Source organism: Phlebotomus papatasi, chromosome 2, assembly GCF_024763615.1.
Source record: "Phlebotomus papatasi isolate M1 chromosome 2, Ppap_2.1, whole genome shotgun sequence".
Classification (NCBI taxonomy): Eukaryota; Metazoa; Arthropoda; class Insecta; order Diptera; family Psychodidae; genus Phlebotomus; species Phlebotomus papatasi.
The window spans coordinates 101966916-101985464 of NC_077223.1; the positions used below are offsets into that span (position 1 = coordinate 101966916).

The 18549-nt window shown below is 34.1% G+C and overlaps 1 protein-coding gene across 2 annotated transcripts in view; it reads left to right on the top strand.

Moving 5' to 3' along the window:
• LOC129800450 (four and a half LIM domains protein 2-like) overlaps window positions 1-18549 on the top strand; it is a 298659-nt gene that overhangs the window by 172812 nt on the left and 107298 nt on the right. For both annotated transcript variants that reach the window (XM_055844816.1, XM_055844819.1), the window contains one exon: window positions 15849-15934. In XM_055844816.1, the coding sequence (XP_055700791.1) occupies window positions 15849-15934 (86 nt within the window). The remainder of the gene's footprint in view (window positions 1-15848; window positions 15935-18549) is intronic.

The following is an 18549-nucleotide window of genomic DNA, read 5'->3' on the forward strand; positions in this document are numbered from 1 at the left end:
ATCAAAATTTGATTCTTTTGCAATGGATTAAAATGATCTTTCAAAAAAGGATCTAAATGAAACATATCAAATGATGGATCATATTTGATTCACCAAAAGGATCGCGAATGGATCAAAATGATCCACTTTTTTTACCAAGTGTTTCGGATTTAGGACTTTACACTTATTGCAATTCAATACGTGTATTCGACTTTAATCCTTTGTCAACTTGAAATTATTATGTGATGGGACAATCGTAATATTCATGGCAATTAAGAAATTTATGAAAAAAAATTAGGAGAGGTACTCCAAATTCAGTTTCTTATCTTGTGAAACATCCCATTTGGAGAAAGTAATTACAAAACTTGGTTTCAGGTAGTTTTGGGTTATGATAACACTATACAAATGATCTCAACTAAGATGACCGTACCCGGAGTATAAAAGCTGAAGTAATATGCTTCTTGTGGTCAGTCGTTTGTCATCTTTCTTCAGGGAAAAATCGCGGTTTATCTTTTAATCTCTAATCTTGAAAAACTCCCCGATACTGAAGATCAACTCTGATAATATTGTATAGTCGGAAATTTCTCTGGGAAATCCAAAGAGCGATCAAAAGTCCATTTAGAGTTTGGCACTACAAGATAAAAATTGGGTGTTGGCAATTTTGCTGAATTGTTGAGGGGGAGTTTCAGAGAAGATTTACTTGGTTTTCCCGCGCATTTTCCAAGAGTTTTTGGTGAGGAGATCGTGAAGAGGGAGAGGGGGAGTTTGGATAAGTTGGTGACAAGTTGGAAATGCATTTGCGTTGGTTGACCGAGAAATTTGCAATGCGTTGAGGCTGCTAAGTACACTTTTAGTGCGGATTCTTGGTTTATAAGCTATAAAGGTGTCCAGATGTGACGGTAGATGTTGACAAGAATCTAGGTCAATTGTGACTAAAAGGTGTTGCTGAATTTTCACTTGTATGCAACATCCAGTCTTGAGGTTTCTTACCATATTGACGGCGATATAGGCAAAAATTGTGTGTCTGTGGAACTTGTACATGTTGTCTTGATATTTATTTTTTTTTAGTCTCACCAGTTGTTTATTAACGACTTTGATTCCAGTTTCCGCCTATTCAATTTTGCACACCAGTAGAGAACCAAAACCGCGATTTCGATCAAACATCACCAAGAGCCCGCGAGACTGAGACTCTTTCGCACATTTGGTGTCGCATCGTCACTAAACAAACATGTGCTGGTCCCGCGAACTCCTAACCGCACCTTCGGGGTGAAATTTCCACAAAAGATTTTTCCATTTTCCCCCTCGATTTTTTTTGTTGTTGTTGCCGTTGCGGGAGAAGGACAACGTCCTGAAAACGAGTCTTCTTTAGTTAATAATATCAGAGACTTCAGATCGATATTTTGTGTATCTGTGCAGTGCGATTTTTCCCTATCGACAAAAAAATATTTTAAAAAAAGCGAGAGAGAGAAAAAAAGTCCGGGAAAACGAAGTGCGATTAAGGGTGAGGAAGTATGGTAAATATGCCCCTGTTCAGTGGCTTACGATCCAACAAGAAGAGCCCAAGTCCAAATCCTTCGAGTGGAAGTGGTTCGAGTTTGTTGCGTGCAGCCAGCACATTTCGCGGATACTTAAGGAGTCGGGACACAATTGAGAATGGCAAGAAGCGGAAGCCAGTAACAAGGACTGACACTTTTACCATGAAGGCATCTTCCAAGGAATCCGATGACGAATATATTAATTATCACACCTACACGAAGAAAAAAGGTAAGTTTCCATAACAAATCTCTCACAAGACTGTATTTTGTTTTTTGTTGCACTTGTTTCTAAGAATGCTTGGTCACTTTACAAGACTTTTTCACGATTAGAGAACTTTTTTTTGCGTCCTAAGTTCATTGCAAAATTAACCTTCTCGTGTGGAAACCACCCGCAGAAAAAAAACTCACTGTTTAGTGTAGAAATTAATTGTGTAGAGGAATAGGAGGCAAAAGACCAATAAAGTTGGAGAAAAATCCACCAAAATGGTCATGACCAATTTTGGCATCTTCATGATCAACAATCACCCAGCATCACGAGAGAGGACCTCCTACACGAGAAACTTTTTTTTGTAATTTTAAATGTAAATCCAAAGAGTTGCTGGGGTCTGAGATTTCGGGCCATTTCGCCCACGGAGGAGGCTCTTTTTTGCGTATTATGGTCATCACGCGGAAATCATCTTCAGGATTGGTGCAACTTCTCATTTGTCAGTAATTTACTGACTCAGAAGTTCAAAGAGCAACATCTCTTGGAAATTTGATTTATTTGCCCAATTTAAATTTGAATATTTTCGTTAAGTTTTCGGTCAGTTTAATGTCAAGTATTAGGGCAGAATCACATTGACAGTAAAATGCTCACCGTCACCGTCAAAGCCCTCACCGTATTTCGTTAATTTATGCATTTTCATTGCAATTCTTACGCAAATTCTCAATTACCGCATTGCCTTATCTCATACTCGATGCCACTAGGTGAAAATAGTATAAGAAAATTGAATAAATAAAACGAAAATGCGATAAGCGGTGAGCAAAAAAAGAAACTGTAGGATTTTTTTACTACAGTTTTTCGTACAGTTTTTTTGCTCACCGTTTATCGCATTTTCATTTTATCTCTTCAGTTTTCTTATATTATTTTCATCTAGTGTCACCGAGTATGAGATAATGTAACCCGGTAACTGAGGATTTGCGTAAGAATTATAACGAAAATGCGTAAATTAACGAAATACGGTGAGGCTTTGACGGTGACGGTGAGCATTTTACTGTCAATGTGATTCTGCCCTTAATCTCTTTAGATCATCCTTTATTCCTCGAATTTTGAATATGGTTTACGATTTATAATGCTGTACCAATAAAAAAACTTGGGTCAATTTTGAGAAAAATCAAAAAAAACATGATTTTGGAAATGAAAAAAAAAAACGTCTGGAAATTTTGTGTTTTTTTTAATTGAGGGTCACCGAACTCCGGAAGTTGATATCTTTAACCGTTTAATCTCCAGAGCTCTGAAAATTTGGAAAAAAGTTTATTATTTAGCTGAACTCTGAGTTTTAGCAGTAAAAAATAAAATGAGAAATCTTTGGACATTTTTTTAGCACATGTTTGTTTTTATTTGCTTCTGCGTTATCGACATTTCGTCGGGTTGGTTCTAGCCACGACTGTTTTGTCCGGGCCTCGTCGTGCTCTACAGCAAACCTGTGCTCGTTAAAAGCCGTATAATATCGGAAATTTTGTGTTGATAATTTTAATGGAAATTACATATAGCCATACTGGTAAAACTAAATAATCCCGCTCATTCACGGTGCCATGATAAATATTTTTGCGCCAAAAAGACATAACAGAAATAAAAATTCATATAGAAAGAAATTGTCTTCTTCATATCTTTGTCGGAAGACGGATAGTTGTTCACGACACATCCTTTTACTTGAATCTTTCAGAAATACAAAGAAATTAAATGTAAATATCACTTCAAATGGAAAGTTCTTAAATCACGCGCAATTCAACTGTGAGAGAGAGATAGAGACACAAATAACTCACTTGACAAACGTCTGGCGGCGCTGCGGTTGCAAAAGATCTCTGAAATACGACAAAATATTTTCTTCTCTATTTTATCCTTATTAGCAGGTCGTGTCTCTTCTTGTGATATGTCCTTTTGCATTCTTTATTAACCAAAAAAGTGTTCTACAAAAGGATTTTTCTCAAACCTATCCTGAATTTTGAGACAGCTCAAAACAAGCGCCTGGCAAGTTGGCCTTTTTATATGGAGCTATTTGAAGCCAATTCCTAAATTGATCTCGGACTCAGATCACAGTGCTCCAAGGAAAAAAATCATTTAAACAAAAATTTAGTATATTTATCCTTCCATACGGAAAGGTATCTTATAATACGGAAAAACTTCTCATTTCTTAAATATTTAGCATAACGGCAGCGAGTGCAAAAAAATTCCCATACGCATTTGAATGTGAAAGTAAGCAATTGGCTTCAACTTTGAAGGCTACTCGCCGGGGACTAGGCTCAAAAGAATATGAGTCTTGCAGCTCAAAATTTCATTCCAATGTTTTTATTGTAATATCGACAATTATTCACAATTAACCCAAATAACTGTATTCAACTAAATTATTAAAGAGAATTTTCTTGTGAAAATGACTTAACTCTAAGGAATTAAACAATTTTCACATTAAAAAACTCTAATTTTCTCTACGTAAATTTTCGCGGCATTTCGAAGAATGCCATCAGGCACCACCAAATTCACTTCTTCTTTTCTTTTAGCTCAGATCTGCTCTACAGCCACCAAATAGTCGAGGCAGGAACCAAAACAAAGAAAACGAGCACAAAAGTGCGCTAATTTACTACACAGAAAAAAATATGTCGTAAAATTGTTCGAAAGTGTTTGTGAATTCTTACTGTTCTGAAAAAAAGATCGTCTAAATGGACAAATGGATTTGTTAAAAATTTGTCAAAAGGATCTTATTAACTAATTTGACGACACTTTTTCTTATATTTTACATAGAAAAATATCTTTTCTACAAACTTTGAACAAGATCCAGTAAATGTTTACATCGTAAATGTTTGTACTTTTTTCACAAACATTGTTCGTAACTTGATAACTTACCGAGGATATTTTGTTCTTTTACAAACATTTGTTCGTAAATGTTTGTAAACACAATTCTAATAAAGGTGTTGTTAAATTAACGAGAAAAATTTGTCAAAACGATAGTTTTTCATATAGAATATGGGAAAGTTTTGGCAAATTGGAGGCCTAGTGGATTTTCTTAAAAGTTTGTCAAAAGGATGTTTTTCCATATAAAATATGGGAAAAAGTATTGTCAAAATGGTAAATAACATCCTTTTTACAAAATTTAAACAAAATTCATTCGTCCGTTGAACAAGACCTTTTTTGTGAGTAGAAAAAATGTCCGTAAAATTTGGCATTTGTTTGTAAAGTTTTACCAGATCAATAAAAGCGTACGAACGAAGATTTGTAAATTCACAAAGAATGCTCGTCAAGTGATCATGTTACGAACTACGTTTGTGAAAAATTACAAACTTTAACGAACTTTTTAATGAGTTATACGATTTACTAGCATTTCGTAAGTCCTCAGCAGGAATTCACAAATATTTACGAACAATTTTAAGAAATATTTTAATCTGTGTAAAAAAAATGTTCAGCAGAAAGACTTCCCCTTTTTCCATTATAACAGGTCATAATTTTCTCAGTAGAAAATCTAAAAATTCACAAAAAGTAGTTTAGCAAATAGGAATTCCTTTTGACGAAACCTTCATTATGATTTCACTCTGCTATTAAATGTTCTAAATTTTTTGCTGATCTTCTAATTAAATTTTTTACTTATTGAAGTTCATCAGTAAAGTACTATTTAAATTGAGTCATAGTCATTTGCTTAATTTATTTATAATTTTTTGTTATTAATTGCTTTTTTCGTTGATGAAAATCCTAAAATGGGCAACAAATTCGTATTTATCGGATCCAAATTATTCCGAAAATATTCACTAATGCACATATTCAGAATTTCGAAGTGCATTCCTGGTCAAATAATGGTCTCACAAGTAGAAGAGAAGAGAAAACAAAATTTTAAAAGTTCTATAAAAATCGTATAGGGTAAGTGTGCCAAAATCTGGCCAGCTTGCAATTCGGCCACCTTTTCTGTTCCTCGAATTTCCATGAACTTTTAGATTTTACGTACTCTAGAGATTATACAATGCAAAAGAATAACAAAAAATGTAGCTTAGACAAACGAGATGACATGAAAAAGATATTGGAAGAATTCCGGAAGGGCAAGGAACTATGAGAATGAAGGTGGCCGAAATAGGGCACCAATGCTATGTCTATATTTTTATTCATTTTAAAATGTATTAAGAATGATTTTAGAGTAAATAAACACGGTAAACTCTTTACAAGGTTCCAAGCAACACTCTTTAAGAAGAAAGAATAAAAAAATCAATTTGAATTTAAAATATTACATTTCATACTTAAGACTTTGACGCTTGCATGCAACTATTCCGAAATTTGGCACACTTACCCTATTTTATTCTATTTGAAATATTCCTTGTTAGAGTCCCTTAAAACATTGAATTTTTATGATTTAGGAAGTGTATTGTGGAAATTTCAAGATTAGATCTCTTTTATCTTGGAAGATTGTGAATTTTTACATTTTCAAATTGTCACACTTTGCCCCAGGATATCCCTATTTCAATATAAGTTTCGTAAATAATCAAAGTTTCGTTAGCACTGACTTCTCCCTAATAGTCAAATCCCCCGTTAGTTTTTAAATTGGCATCATAGATGTCTCCTGCAGCGGGGCCATTTTTTTTTCTAAATTCGTTCCCAGTGTTAGCCTGTGAGTTACCCTTTGGAAAGGGTATCCTAGAGAAAATTAACCCTTTAAGGACGATTGGGTCACCGGTGATCCAAAAATAAAATTTTTCCTACGGCCTTCTAAATCTATGTTTTGCTCTAAAAAGTCAGAAAAAGTGATTTTTTCTGACCCCCGATTTTAAACCTTCTCGTCCTTAAAGGGTTAATGACTTTGAGAATTAGATCATATTGTATCATCGTAGGGAGTAGATAATTAGGAGGAATGCTGAGGGTTCTGACAAATAATCTTCGTTCAGTTTATTGTCAAACTTAATTTGAAATCTTCATTTAGCATTTTCCAGTATTCGAATTCTTTAATTCCTTTTATGAAAAGTTTTACATATTTTACTTAGAATATTCAATTATTTTCTGAATCGTTCGAATATAAATTTTTCGTTCAGTTGAAAACTTGACGTTAAATTAAAATTTTCCTTATCAAAATGATAATTTTGCGACTCTACGTAAATTTGTTTGTAGTAAGCATTTGATCGAGTTTCCGTTCTTACAGGTTAAATGGGTTAATTAAAATTTCTAACTTGGCTTTTCTTGATTTGTTGTTTTGTTTTAAATAACTCATTTTATGACAATATATTTATTTCATATCGTGTTTAAATTTGCGACTAAATTCTGACTAATTTTTACTAAAATCTCTCATATCTATTTTTCGTTAAATCTTTCGTTCACTTTAATGTCAATAGAATTTTGCAATTTAACGACTGAATTATTGAAATATATTTTTTAATCTGCAAACTTTCCAGGATCAAGTAATGTTGAAACTGATGTTTTTGGCGCCTTGTACGAAAAGCAACTTTCCAAATCCCCTGAAAATGGCCAATATAATGGGAATTCCCGCATGAAGAAATCATCAAAATTCCCCATTCTTGACAAGTGGAGACAACAGGAGCAAAAAGACGATGAACACAAGAAGATTATGTTTATGAAGCATCGATTGAGTTTTGATGAACCGGGTGCCAATCTCGAAAATACTCCCCAAAAGAATTTTGCTGACAATCCCGTAAATTATGCCACATTCAGCAAAAGACGCTTCCGTCCGGATTACATCAATCCCAATGACAATCGCTCCCTGGTATGGTTTGTAGACATGGCCAATCATGAAAATAAAATCCCTGAGATTCGAGAGGAAAGCGTGAGGAAGAAGATCAATCGGAATGAAACATTCCGTGTTAGCAAGAATCACGACAGAGCCAAGCTGGAGATGCAGAGAGATGAGGAGGATTCCGTTTCTAGTGGGGCTTCGGCCAAGATTACACAGAAGTACCTAACAGAACCCATTCGGGTGGAGATTAAAAATCCCGATCGCGGCTCGAAGGTTATTCCCGTGGGCGTAGCTACGCCCTACAATTCAGAAGCGCCCCCAAAGTCTCGTGGAGTAATCGTGCGACCTCGAATTGATCCAATTCGCATTGAAATTGGCGCACAGGATCCTCAACCCTGGAGATCCAGCTTCTCCAATGTCAGATCATCCCGCGTGCCCGGGAATAGGTTCAATGGCTTCGCAAGATCTTCACTGGAGCCTCCGAGATCAACTTATCAATTCGGTGATCATATCAATCCGAAGGAGAAGCCTCCTCGGTTTCGTCCATCTGGCTTGGAGGATGTCATGAAGGCTGTTAGGCAGCCAAGTGCCTTTCGGGGAATTCCCATGGAGCCCAAACCCTCAGCCATGCGCTTCCCAACAACGATGGCGCCCAAGGTAAAGCGCCCAGTTTGGAGATGAAATGTAACTGCTTGAGATAATTAAATAACTTTTTGCCATAACCTGTCTTTTCTGTTTTGGGATGCTTTAGTCGATCTGCGGAAGCAGCTTTTGGGAGCTTTGCACTACTACTCATCATTTTTCAACTGGTTTAACTTGCCAAAGCACGCAATGATTAAAAAAATAGATTGGGCTCTCCGATATTCGGGCGATAGGGACCAAAAATGACAGATACAGTAGACTCTCGCTCAATCGGCTCTTTTTCAATCGGGCGAAAAATTTTGTTGACAATTTTCACGTTAAAATATGAAGTTAATTTGCTCAAATTTGCTGTAGTTCTTCCTATTTTATCGTGATTCTTTATAATTGAGCACTTTTTGTGGAATTTACAAAGGCATTGATGCCCAAATCTATCGATAAACCGGATGACATTTCGCCCCAAATGCCCATTTGAGAGAGAGTCTACTGTAAAAACCCATGCGAGAAGGCGAATTTTTTGACTTTCCTTTGTGTTTGACAGCTGTCATCCGAATATCAAAGAGCCAACAGACAACTCTGAGGAAAAATTTTGCCGGCATGCCAATGTCACTTTGACATCAAATCACCGACAAACATTTCTGAATGTTAATGAGGGTCTTTTGAAACGAAATTTTAATATACTGAGCCTTCCTGAGGCATTAAAAGAACGACATTCTTTTAATATGTCACTTTGACAATAGATTTCCAACTGTCATATTTCAAAATTTCAACAAAAGTTTTTAATTCAAACAAATTTCCGCCATCTTGGCTTGCCAAGGTCTTTTTGAGGTAGAATTGCTGACACAGATTTCCAAATGTCAATGAAAATTTTAAAGCGAATCATTTTGATAATTTAAAATTATTTTTAATTCAAGGTATATTCGACCTTTTAAAAATTTTAAGAATAAAGGAATATGAAAAAGAAGGAGAATGATATTGACTATATCATTGAATGATATTGAGTATAAGAAGAAACAGAAAATAGCAACTAGCAACTATAAGTTTTTAAATTATCCCTTAAAATAGATATTTTGATATTAAATTGTTGACATTCGTTTGGTTCGTTTCTGAATTGTACCAAAAATGGCTGAATAGAAAGATTTTACAAATTTTCTCTTGTCAATGTCACTTTGACGTAAAATTTTAACGAAACATTTCTAAATTGCTCCCGTATGGACAGAAATAAAAACGAGAGTAGAAAGAAAAAACTAGAAGATTTCGAAGTTATCCCTCAAGATAGATATTTCGTTGTTAAATTGCTGACAATCACTTTTGAATCATGATAAAAATGCTTGAAAAGAAGTTTTCCACAACTTTCACCCTTCCCAATGTCACTTTGACGTTAAATTTTGACGAAGAGTTTTTTATTTGCCGCTATATTGAAGCTACATGTAAAATTGACAAATGTTGTCTAAATTATAACGTCACTTTGACGTTAGGGTAAGTGTGCCAAATTCCGGACAGCTTGCAATTTTGTCCACCTTTTTTGTTCCTCGAATTTCCATGAATTTTTGGATTTTACGTACTCTAGAGATTATACAATGCAAAAGAATAACAAAAAATGTAGCTTTGACAAACAAGATGACGTGAAAAAGACATTAAAAGAATTCCCGAAGGGTATGGAACTATGAGAATAAAAGTGGCCGAAATAGGGCACCAAAGCTATGTTCACATTTATATTCATTTTAAAATGTATTAAGAATGATTTTAGAGTAAATAAAGACGATAAACTGTCTATAAGGTTCCAAGCAACACTCCTTAAGAAGAAGGAATAAAAAAAAATCAATTTGTATTAAAAATATTACATTTAAAACTTGGCACTTTGACGTTTGCATGCAACTATGCCGAAATTTGGCACACTTACCCTAAACTTTAATGCGAAACTTTTCTAATTTGTCGCCAAATTGATGTCACTTTGATTGATTAAATGAAAAATTGACGAATGTCATCTTAATATTATATTCATGTCATATCAAATCAGTGTCAAAGAAAGGTAAACTGTCACCGAGGACTTTAGAACCAAAGTATATGAACAGAAAATATTTTTAAATAATGTGTCTGAATGACAAAATCACTATAACGTTACACTATCGTCAAATGCTAGTTTGACATTGACGTATCTGTGTTATTCTCTTTATTTTAACGAAGATTTATTAAAATTTGTTTTTCGTAAAATACCACAATGTCAAATACTTTAATTTTCAAATTGTCTTAAAATTTTTGAATATTCTAGAGATTTTCTTTACAATATTATTTTAATTACAAACTTGTCAATGATATATTATTTATCTTAACGCAAAATTTAGAAAAGACGCTTCAAGTATATTGAACCACGGTGGCAGCCAAAATCCCGAAAGCCAAAATCCCGAAAGCCAAAATCCCGAACGCCAAAATCCCGAATTTTTAAAATCCTGAAAGAGATGAAATTATATGGAGGAAAATGTTTAGAATAATTTTCCAAGACACAGAAGATTTCCCTTTGCCTCCAGCAAGCGCGTGTGAAATCGTGGGAGTAGCTACGACATTTTTAAGAATTCGGGATTTTGGCTTTCGGGATTTTGACCCATTCGAGATTTTGGCTTTCGGGATTTTGGCGTTCGGGATTTTGGCTTTCGGGATTTTGACCGGGACCCATTGAACCATATTAAAGTAACACTTGTGTTATAATTTCTTTAACATTTTTAACGAACGTTATTGTAATTTTTTTTATTCTATTAAATAGTTCTTGAATTTCAACTAAGTATTCAAAACAAAAGTTTCTGATTAAATTGTCAGTTTTACTTTGATGATTAAATACCAGAAAAATTTTGAGTTTTACTGAAAACTTAACGAAGCTCTTTAATGAATTTTTATTTAAATAAATTATCATTATGTCAACGTCACTTTAACTCTTTCGTCTCTTTTGGGACTTTGAGTACCCAAAGCAGCATATGAATGTTCTGTGAAAACAATGTTTTTTAATTATTCAGAACTGATAAAAATCATATTCTTGTGGATGATTAGACTACAAGGATTGCAAAATGTAAGATATTTTTTGTAGGTCCTCAATTAATTCCTGAGCTTAGATATTTTTGATTAAAAAATTGTGAAATTGGCTTGCAGCATAAGCTGCGGTCCGGAAATTGTTAACGGTAAATTTCTATCTGATCAAATATTTCTGAATCTTAACGAATGGCCCGAAATTCTGGAAGAACTATTTTATGTCAAAATATCTTTGGTGTTACATTTTCGAATTTTAACGAAAGTTTTTGAGCAAAACGGACATAGGACTGACAACCTCATCCCGTACAAAAAAAAATAATAATGCATGTCTAGAAAACCCCTTGCGGGAAGGTCTTGTTCCTTCATGGAATGTTGTGTTAGCATTATTATTATTATTATTATTATTTTGAGCAAAAGCTTTTAATTATTCCATCTTTTAATATCGCTTTATGTTAAATTCCTGTCAAATATTTCCAAAATTTAACGAAAGATTGTGAAGAAAAATTTTGAAATAAATGACAGTTTAAATTAAATTACTGTAATGGATTTTAGCAACTTTATTAATTACATATGAAGATTGTTAGAACGATATGCAAAATCAGAGCATACAAAATTTCAGACAACTTCCCCCGGTGTTGGAGTTGCATTTGATCAAGTGAAAGTGCAGATGGAAATGAACTTTGAAGTTTGATGAATTTTTGGGGCAATGGCAGAGAAAATTTCATGGAAATTTTATGCAATTGATGGGTGGCAAAAACCACCCAGCGCTTTAGTGGCCCCAGGGCGACTGTTTGACTGATGAAGTCTCCCATTCGCTATGCAATGTTTGGTGACAAATGTTTTTCCTTTGTGCAGAAGCTCCTGAAGAATTTTTCTTTCAAACGGACTCTTCCTTTCAGCCTGGAGGGCATTAGCATAAATCATAGTGCAGCTAAAAGCTGAAGAGGAACATTGTGAAGGTCTGAAACTCTGACCGAAGATGAGCAAGAATTATTCTCTGGCCAAATGCCCAGAATTTTTCCACCACCCGGGAAATCAATGCGTACTTCTGACGAGTTGGCTGTATAGTGTCTGTTGTCTTGGAAAATGATTGCTATTTGCTTTAATTGCGAGGAGGATCCGCAGAGTCATCCTTTTTCCGTTGGGTTTTTTCCACCCTGTTTCCTCGACCATTTAAATTCCTTTCTGGGGATGGGCAAAAAGCTCTCAACAAATTCCTCTATTGTAGTTTTCTCTCGCAAATATATTGATGAATGATTTCACTCAAAGAACATACATATCAAAATTCACCAACACTGAGCTTTTGGGCGTGCTTTTCAGGGAAATTCAACAGTAACAATACACAAAAGAAGTTCTCGGAAATATGAGATTAATTGAGAAAGTTTTTGGATAGTTTTGGGCGTTTAATCTAATAATGGCTTTCTTCGTTGTTTATTCAAATTTCTAAATTAACTACAAACTTCGTTAAAGATACTTTCGTTGTATTATACGTCAAATTTTAATTGAGCTAAAAATATATCAAATTTAACAAAGTAAGATGAAACATATTATTTTATAAATTTTTACAAATACGGATATTATTTGTGTTATAACAGGGATGGACTAAGAAATATACCAAGATATTCAAAATTTTGAATTTTAAAAAAATTGTCAACTGTCGGAAACTTCAGATCTTCTGTTCGTATACGAATATAATTTTTAAGAATAAATAAAGGAGGAAAATTAAGCATTTTTTAAGGATATCAAAGCATATTTTATACAGGATATGGACTTGTTAGTAGTACTCCGGTTTAACTGGTTTAGGTGGGAACATTAAACAGCTTAACAGTCTAGGGTTGCAAGGTGAGCATATGTACATACCCATCAAATAATTTCGTCAGATATCTTTAAGATTTCTGCAGAAAATATCCACACCTCTGCAGAAAGTCTCCCGATAAATCTGTAGATATTCCTACGAATTTTGTTTGGGCTTGGGGCAAAATTCGTCAGAAAATTTTTGAAGATTTTCTGACGAATCCTGGTGCATACTCTGACGAATTTCTGTAGATATTTTGCCGATTTTCTGTAGATTTTTCTACATTCCAGACTTTCCAGGCAGCTGTGTCTGAAAAGATGGAATATTTTTCACTGAAGTTTGCAAAATTCAATTTGGTGATATCACAGTGTTTTTATAAAATAAAGAATTCTGCGACACGGTGTTGTATGTAGAGAATAGTAAAGTGATAACTTTAAACACGGTGTCGACCAAATATTTGTGTTTTTGCATCATTCTATGAACGTTTTTTAAAAATGCAGTATTTTTGCTTGAATCTTTTTACTCATCTAAAATGTTTAATCGGTAATGCTTGTTAAGCAGAGCATACCATTTTCTTTGTAACTTCTACAGTTTCTTGATAAATCAACAATATTTTTGTTGAAACAATGGAGACTGCAGAAATTCTGCCGATAATCTGTAGATCTTCGACAGAATTTCTGTCGAAAATCTACAGATTTTCTGTCGAAAATCTACAGATTTTCTATGCGGAAATTCTACCGAAAATCTACAGAATTTCTCTGGATGTACTAGAATATACCCGTTACAATTCAAAAAACCTCCGAGTGAAATCGGCAGGTAGAGCAATGATTTGACGGACATTTTACAATCAGAACGAGTTTTAATGAGTGCATATCTTGATGTAAAAAAAATAATAATGTAAATTATTCGGAATTTAATTTAGATTTTAAAAAATATAGTCTTCAATTTTTCGTCTCTTCGAAAAATATTTCAAATAAGTTTTTTTTTTCTAGCAAGTTCTTCTAGAACAAGTACGTTCCAAAACAAAAAGGTGTGGTAAGACGTCCTCAAGTACTTTCCCAATATATACCGTTCACCTGAATCTTTCAAAATATCCCCGAAAATAGTTTTCAGAGCAATAAAATTGACTTTTGGATAGGAATTGTTTATCGATTGATAACCACTTCATTACTGGTTCAGAACTGATTTTAATTGATTTATAAATCACTCAAAACACTTAACATAATAGCTTCTGAAAAGTAATATACTTAAATTTCGAATAAAAATTAGTTATCGGTTCAGAACTGGTTCAGAACCGATTGGAATCGTTTCAGTTTTATCCGAAATTACAAAACCTTTCCAACGATGCCAAAAATGATAACATTTGATTGAGAAATATGCTATTAGAGTCTTTTTGAGCCTTTACCCTTGAAAACCGTTATCGTAAATTGTCTTTTCAGGTGGTTTTAGGATGCTTACTGGTTTATTACCGATTAAATTTTACCGATTAGACAAAAAAAGTATATTTTAGAACGTTTTGGCTTGAGTTGCAAGCTTACAGACAAATAAAAGAATAAATTCAAAAATTGTAAGTCACTTACGGATACTTTTACCGATCCATTATCGATTTCAAGGCCTCTCCAAAAAATCCAAATTTTAGAAAATCGGTTTAAAATTGACCTCTGGAGTGGTTCAGCTTTGACCTTAATAAATTCGAAATGGCAAGTTATCCGATAATGGGTATATACGAGTAGTTGCATATTTAGATAGTTACATATTTAACCATTTTAAGTAAGTTTTACAAATATGTCAAGAAACTATTGGCAGATGAGAAATGAACAGCTTTTGGAAAAAAAATTATTTTTGAGATGAAATAAATTTTTTTTTTAAATATATAAATAACATCCATTTTTCACACAAACACATCATTTGCAAAAAGAAACATTTAAAAAACCATTTACTATTATTTTTTTTCAATATGGTTTCTCGAATTTCTCGGATTTGTCAAGAAACTTTTGACCGATACGTCACTGTCACTAAAGAATTTAGAATCCGAAAGTGGAATCGAATTTTCTTGAAACGTATTCAGTTTTAAAGCCCCCCCGAAAGCTAATTTTATGATCTTCTCCCCGAAATGCTTACAGAATGGCACCATTATTTGTTTTTGGTTTTTTAGTTTACTTCGTCGCTCGTGTTTCTGAAACATTTAACCAATTTTATTGGATGATTCATTAATCAAATGACGTGCTTTATTTTTTTTTCTAAAGTTTAAGTCGTAAAGTACCCCTTTACGAACAAATGCTGCTTTTAAACTCAAAACTCAACATTTTATTGTTTAGAACTTTTTATTTTTGATTAGTGATATCTGTCGGTATTGCAACTGGGTAATATTGGCAGGTGTTTGGAATGATCTCGCACGTGGTCGCTAGCGATATTAATTTGTTTCAGGAATTTAAGTCTTGGCTCCAGCACACCTTTTAGATCAGGAAAATTTTACGAAGTCGAAATTCGAATCCTATTCTTTCTCACGTGCTTTGAATATGTCTATCTTATTCTCTCGCACTCTTCTTCTTCTTTTAAACATCACTCTAAATTTAATTTAGCTTAATCGAATTTGGTATGCAAAAGAATGAGATAGTCATATGCAAAACATGCGAGAAAGAAAGGGATTTGAATTTCGACTTTATGAAATTTTCCTGACTACTCCATTTTATAAAAAAAACTTCGAAAATCTCTAAATCTTAGCACACTTAAGATTCCAAATACAATATTTAAAAATCCGAAATTAATAGATAAGAAATTTCTAAAGTTTTTTACGCGTTATTATAATTTATAGAGAGCTTGCGAAATAATTTAATTATACTTTTATTATATTTTATTTAAAATGAACAATTCGTTCTTCTTTCAAATCAAAATGTACAGGAAACATTGCCGAAGATATGACAACCACAGAAGATATCAACCAAAATATTTATTTTCCAGGGTGTCATCATTAAGGAAGTGATTGATGGTGCCCAGTGTGATGTCTGCAAGGATCTTTGCCCTGGATTTGAGCCCCATTCGTGGAGGTAAGTCCCAGAAAACCAAAGAAAGAAATCAATGCCCAAATCTCATGGCCATATAGCTAAAAAGGTCAACCAAAAAAACCCTTATGTGTGTCTTTTGTGGCCATTTGGAGAAGGTCAGGGGTTAATTGAACGCAATGGGATGCGAAAATGCTACACGGAAATTTGCCAAAGCGATATTGATACTATTTTTGGCAGCATTAAATACTTTCACCTTTCACCTGTCGCCCGCATTAAAACCAAACTCTCCAATGAAAATATCCCTGTGGGTTGCGTGCATCGATATGGGACTTCCATTTGGCAATTTTGCCTGAGATTACCATCACATTGATTGCGCGCCTTTTCTGTGCGCGTATTTTGAGAGATTACAGCCAAAAGTTGCTTCACTAATTTCGCACTTGGCTCCTGTTCTTCGCTCCAAACTTGCTCATTTTATTGCTAAACTCTCTGCACCAGTTTGCGTGATGGAAACCACCTCCTTTTCTGGCCAATTCCGTTTCTTTTTTTCCATTTTCCACTTCCACGCGGATATTTCCACCAGTCGAACGGGTTTTGCATTTCAAAATGCCCTCAGTACAGCTGCTCAACGCCAGACGGCGATGTGTCACAATGAAGAGACACATATGCTCGGATTTCCCGCGCAAATCGTGGATGGGGGGCTGTTGTGGCGATAAATCACCTTTCTGGGGCCCAGAACACACCTCAAAATACTCCAGGGAATGCTTTGCAGAGACACAAATCCCACCCTGACCCATTAATTAGCACGAAAGGCACATTTGTCGTATTTTTCGGAAATATTGAAGGGGTATTCATATTCTGATGAGAGGTACAAAAGTTTTCTCCTTGAATATAATTTTTAATAATTTTTTGGGAGAATTATTTTAAAGATTATTCTTACATTGTGGACAAGATGAAACAGTTAAATACCTACATTTTGTCGGTATCAGCGGAAAATTAAATTCATTTGCTTAGGGTAATGTAGGCATGGTTCGCATACAGTGAACCTCCAAACGATGCGAATTTTCTCAGTTTATATTATATGAAATTCTTAACAATCTAATCTACTACAAGTTGTGTGAAAACATTACAAGTTTCCAAAACTCATTTTTTTCTCATAATTCGAATCTTTGAATTTCGACATTGTCGAATCGATTTTGTGATTTCAGAAAATGTGGGAAATGTCTGACTAAAGTCACTTAAGAGACACTTCAGATTACTTATTGAAATATATTGCCATGTATAGGTGAGGTTCATTACAGAACTAGGGGAATGTAGGCATGATTCGCACAGAGTGAACCTTCAAACGCTGCGAATTTTCTCTTTGTTTGCAAAGAGCTGATTTACCATTTATCATTTCGTTTCATGAGCTTAATAATTATCTATCTTATGGCTAGGAAATGACGAACTAGCTCTTTGCAAACAAAGAGAAAATTTGCGGTATTTGAAGGTTCACTCTGTGCGAACCATGCCAACATTCCCCTATGCACTGAGAAAAAACGAGGGTACGATTAACTTCTTTCCTCATAACTTTAACACTTTTTATGTGTAAAAATATATTAACATTATTTAATGTTAATTTTGCACCATTTTAAAGGTAAAATTAATATAAAAAAGGGTAACTTTGACACCTAATACACCTAAAAGGCATAATATTTACATCGATTTCGGATCAATACTTCAGGTTAAAATAAACATTTCCGGAATGCTATTTTAATTTTTTCGGATTTCTCTCAGTGTGAGAAAATATATGAAGTGTTCGAAACCAGAGTGTGTGCGAAGCCTGAAAGCATTACTATACTTAAAATGGTTCATATGGAGCTCAGAAGATTGCACTAGAAAAGGTTTTAATTGAGTTTTTAATGTGTGCTGTACGATTTTAAGCAATATTTTCCTCAATTATCTCTTTTTGCAAAGTGTATTGTGGGTATTGTTTTCAGATGCCTATGATATGAGCAATTTTAGGCTTAGTCACATTTGGATCAGCATAAAAAGAACATGAATTATTTTCAAAATTTCTAGATTGGTGTGCATTTAGAATTCCACTACAAGATTCATCTTCGAGACGTAGATCACTTTAAAACTCAAATGTCTAACTGCAATTTACTGATTTTAAGCGAAGGGATGACACTGATGAAGTGAATTTCTGCCTTAAAATCTACTTTATCAAAGAACTTAATCAATGAACAAATTGTAATTATTCGGTTTTGAAAGATGCTTTCATACGCCAATTTCCATTGACTTGAAAGACAAGAAAGAATTATTGTCTGATAAGAAATTAAACTTCCCTTAACTTATCTTTTGAAGGTTGCCAGACAAAGGGTAGATAATTGTGCCGCTCATGATTCACTTGAGTGCCGATCTATCGATTTTTTTCAATATGGTGCCGATTTGCCAATCTCATATCAATCTGGGGATATCATACCTTGTAAACATAAACCGACGTGATATGCAATCAACTTATGAGATTCCGGAAGTCGTCGGGAAAACTGACAATCGGGAGTCAGTGTAACAATTGTAACAGTTAGTCGGAAGCACTAATAAAGGAAGACTCCCAGCAATATTCAAGAAGAGGGAAATATTGAAATTGTGCCTAAAAATTGAAGGAAAAATTGTTAAAA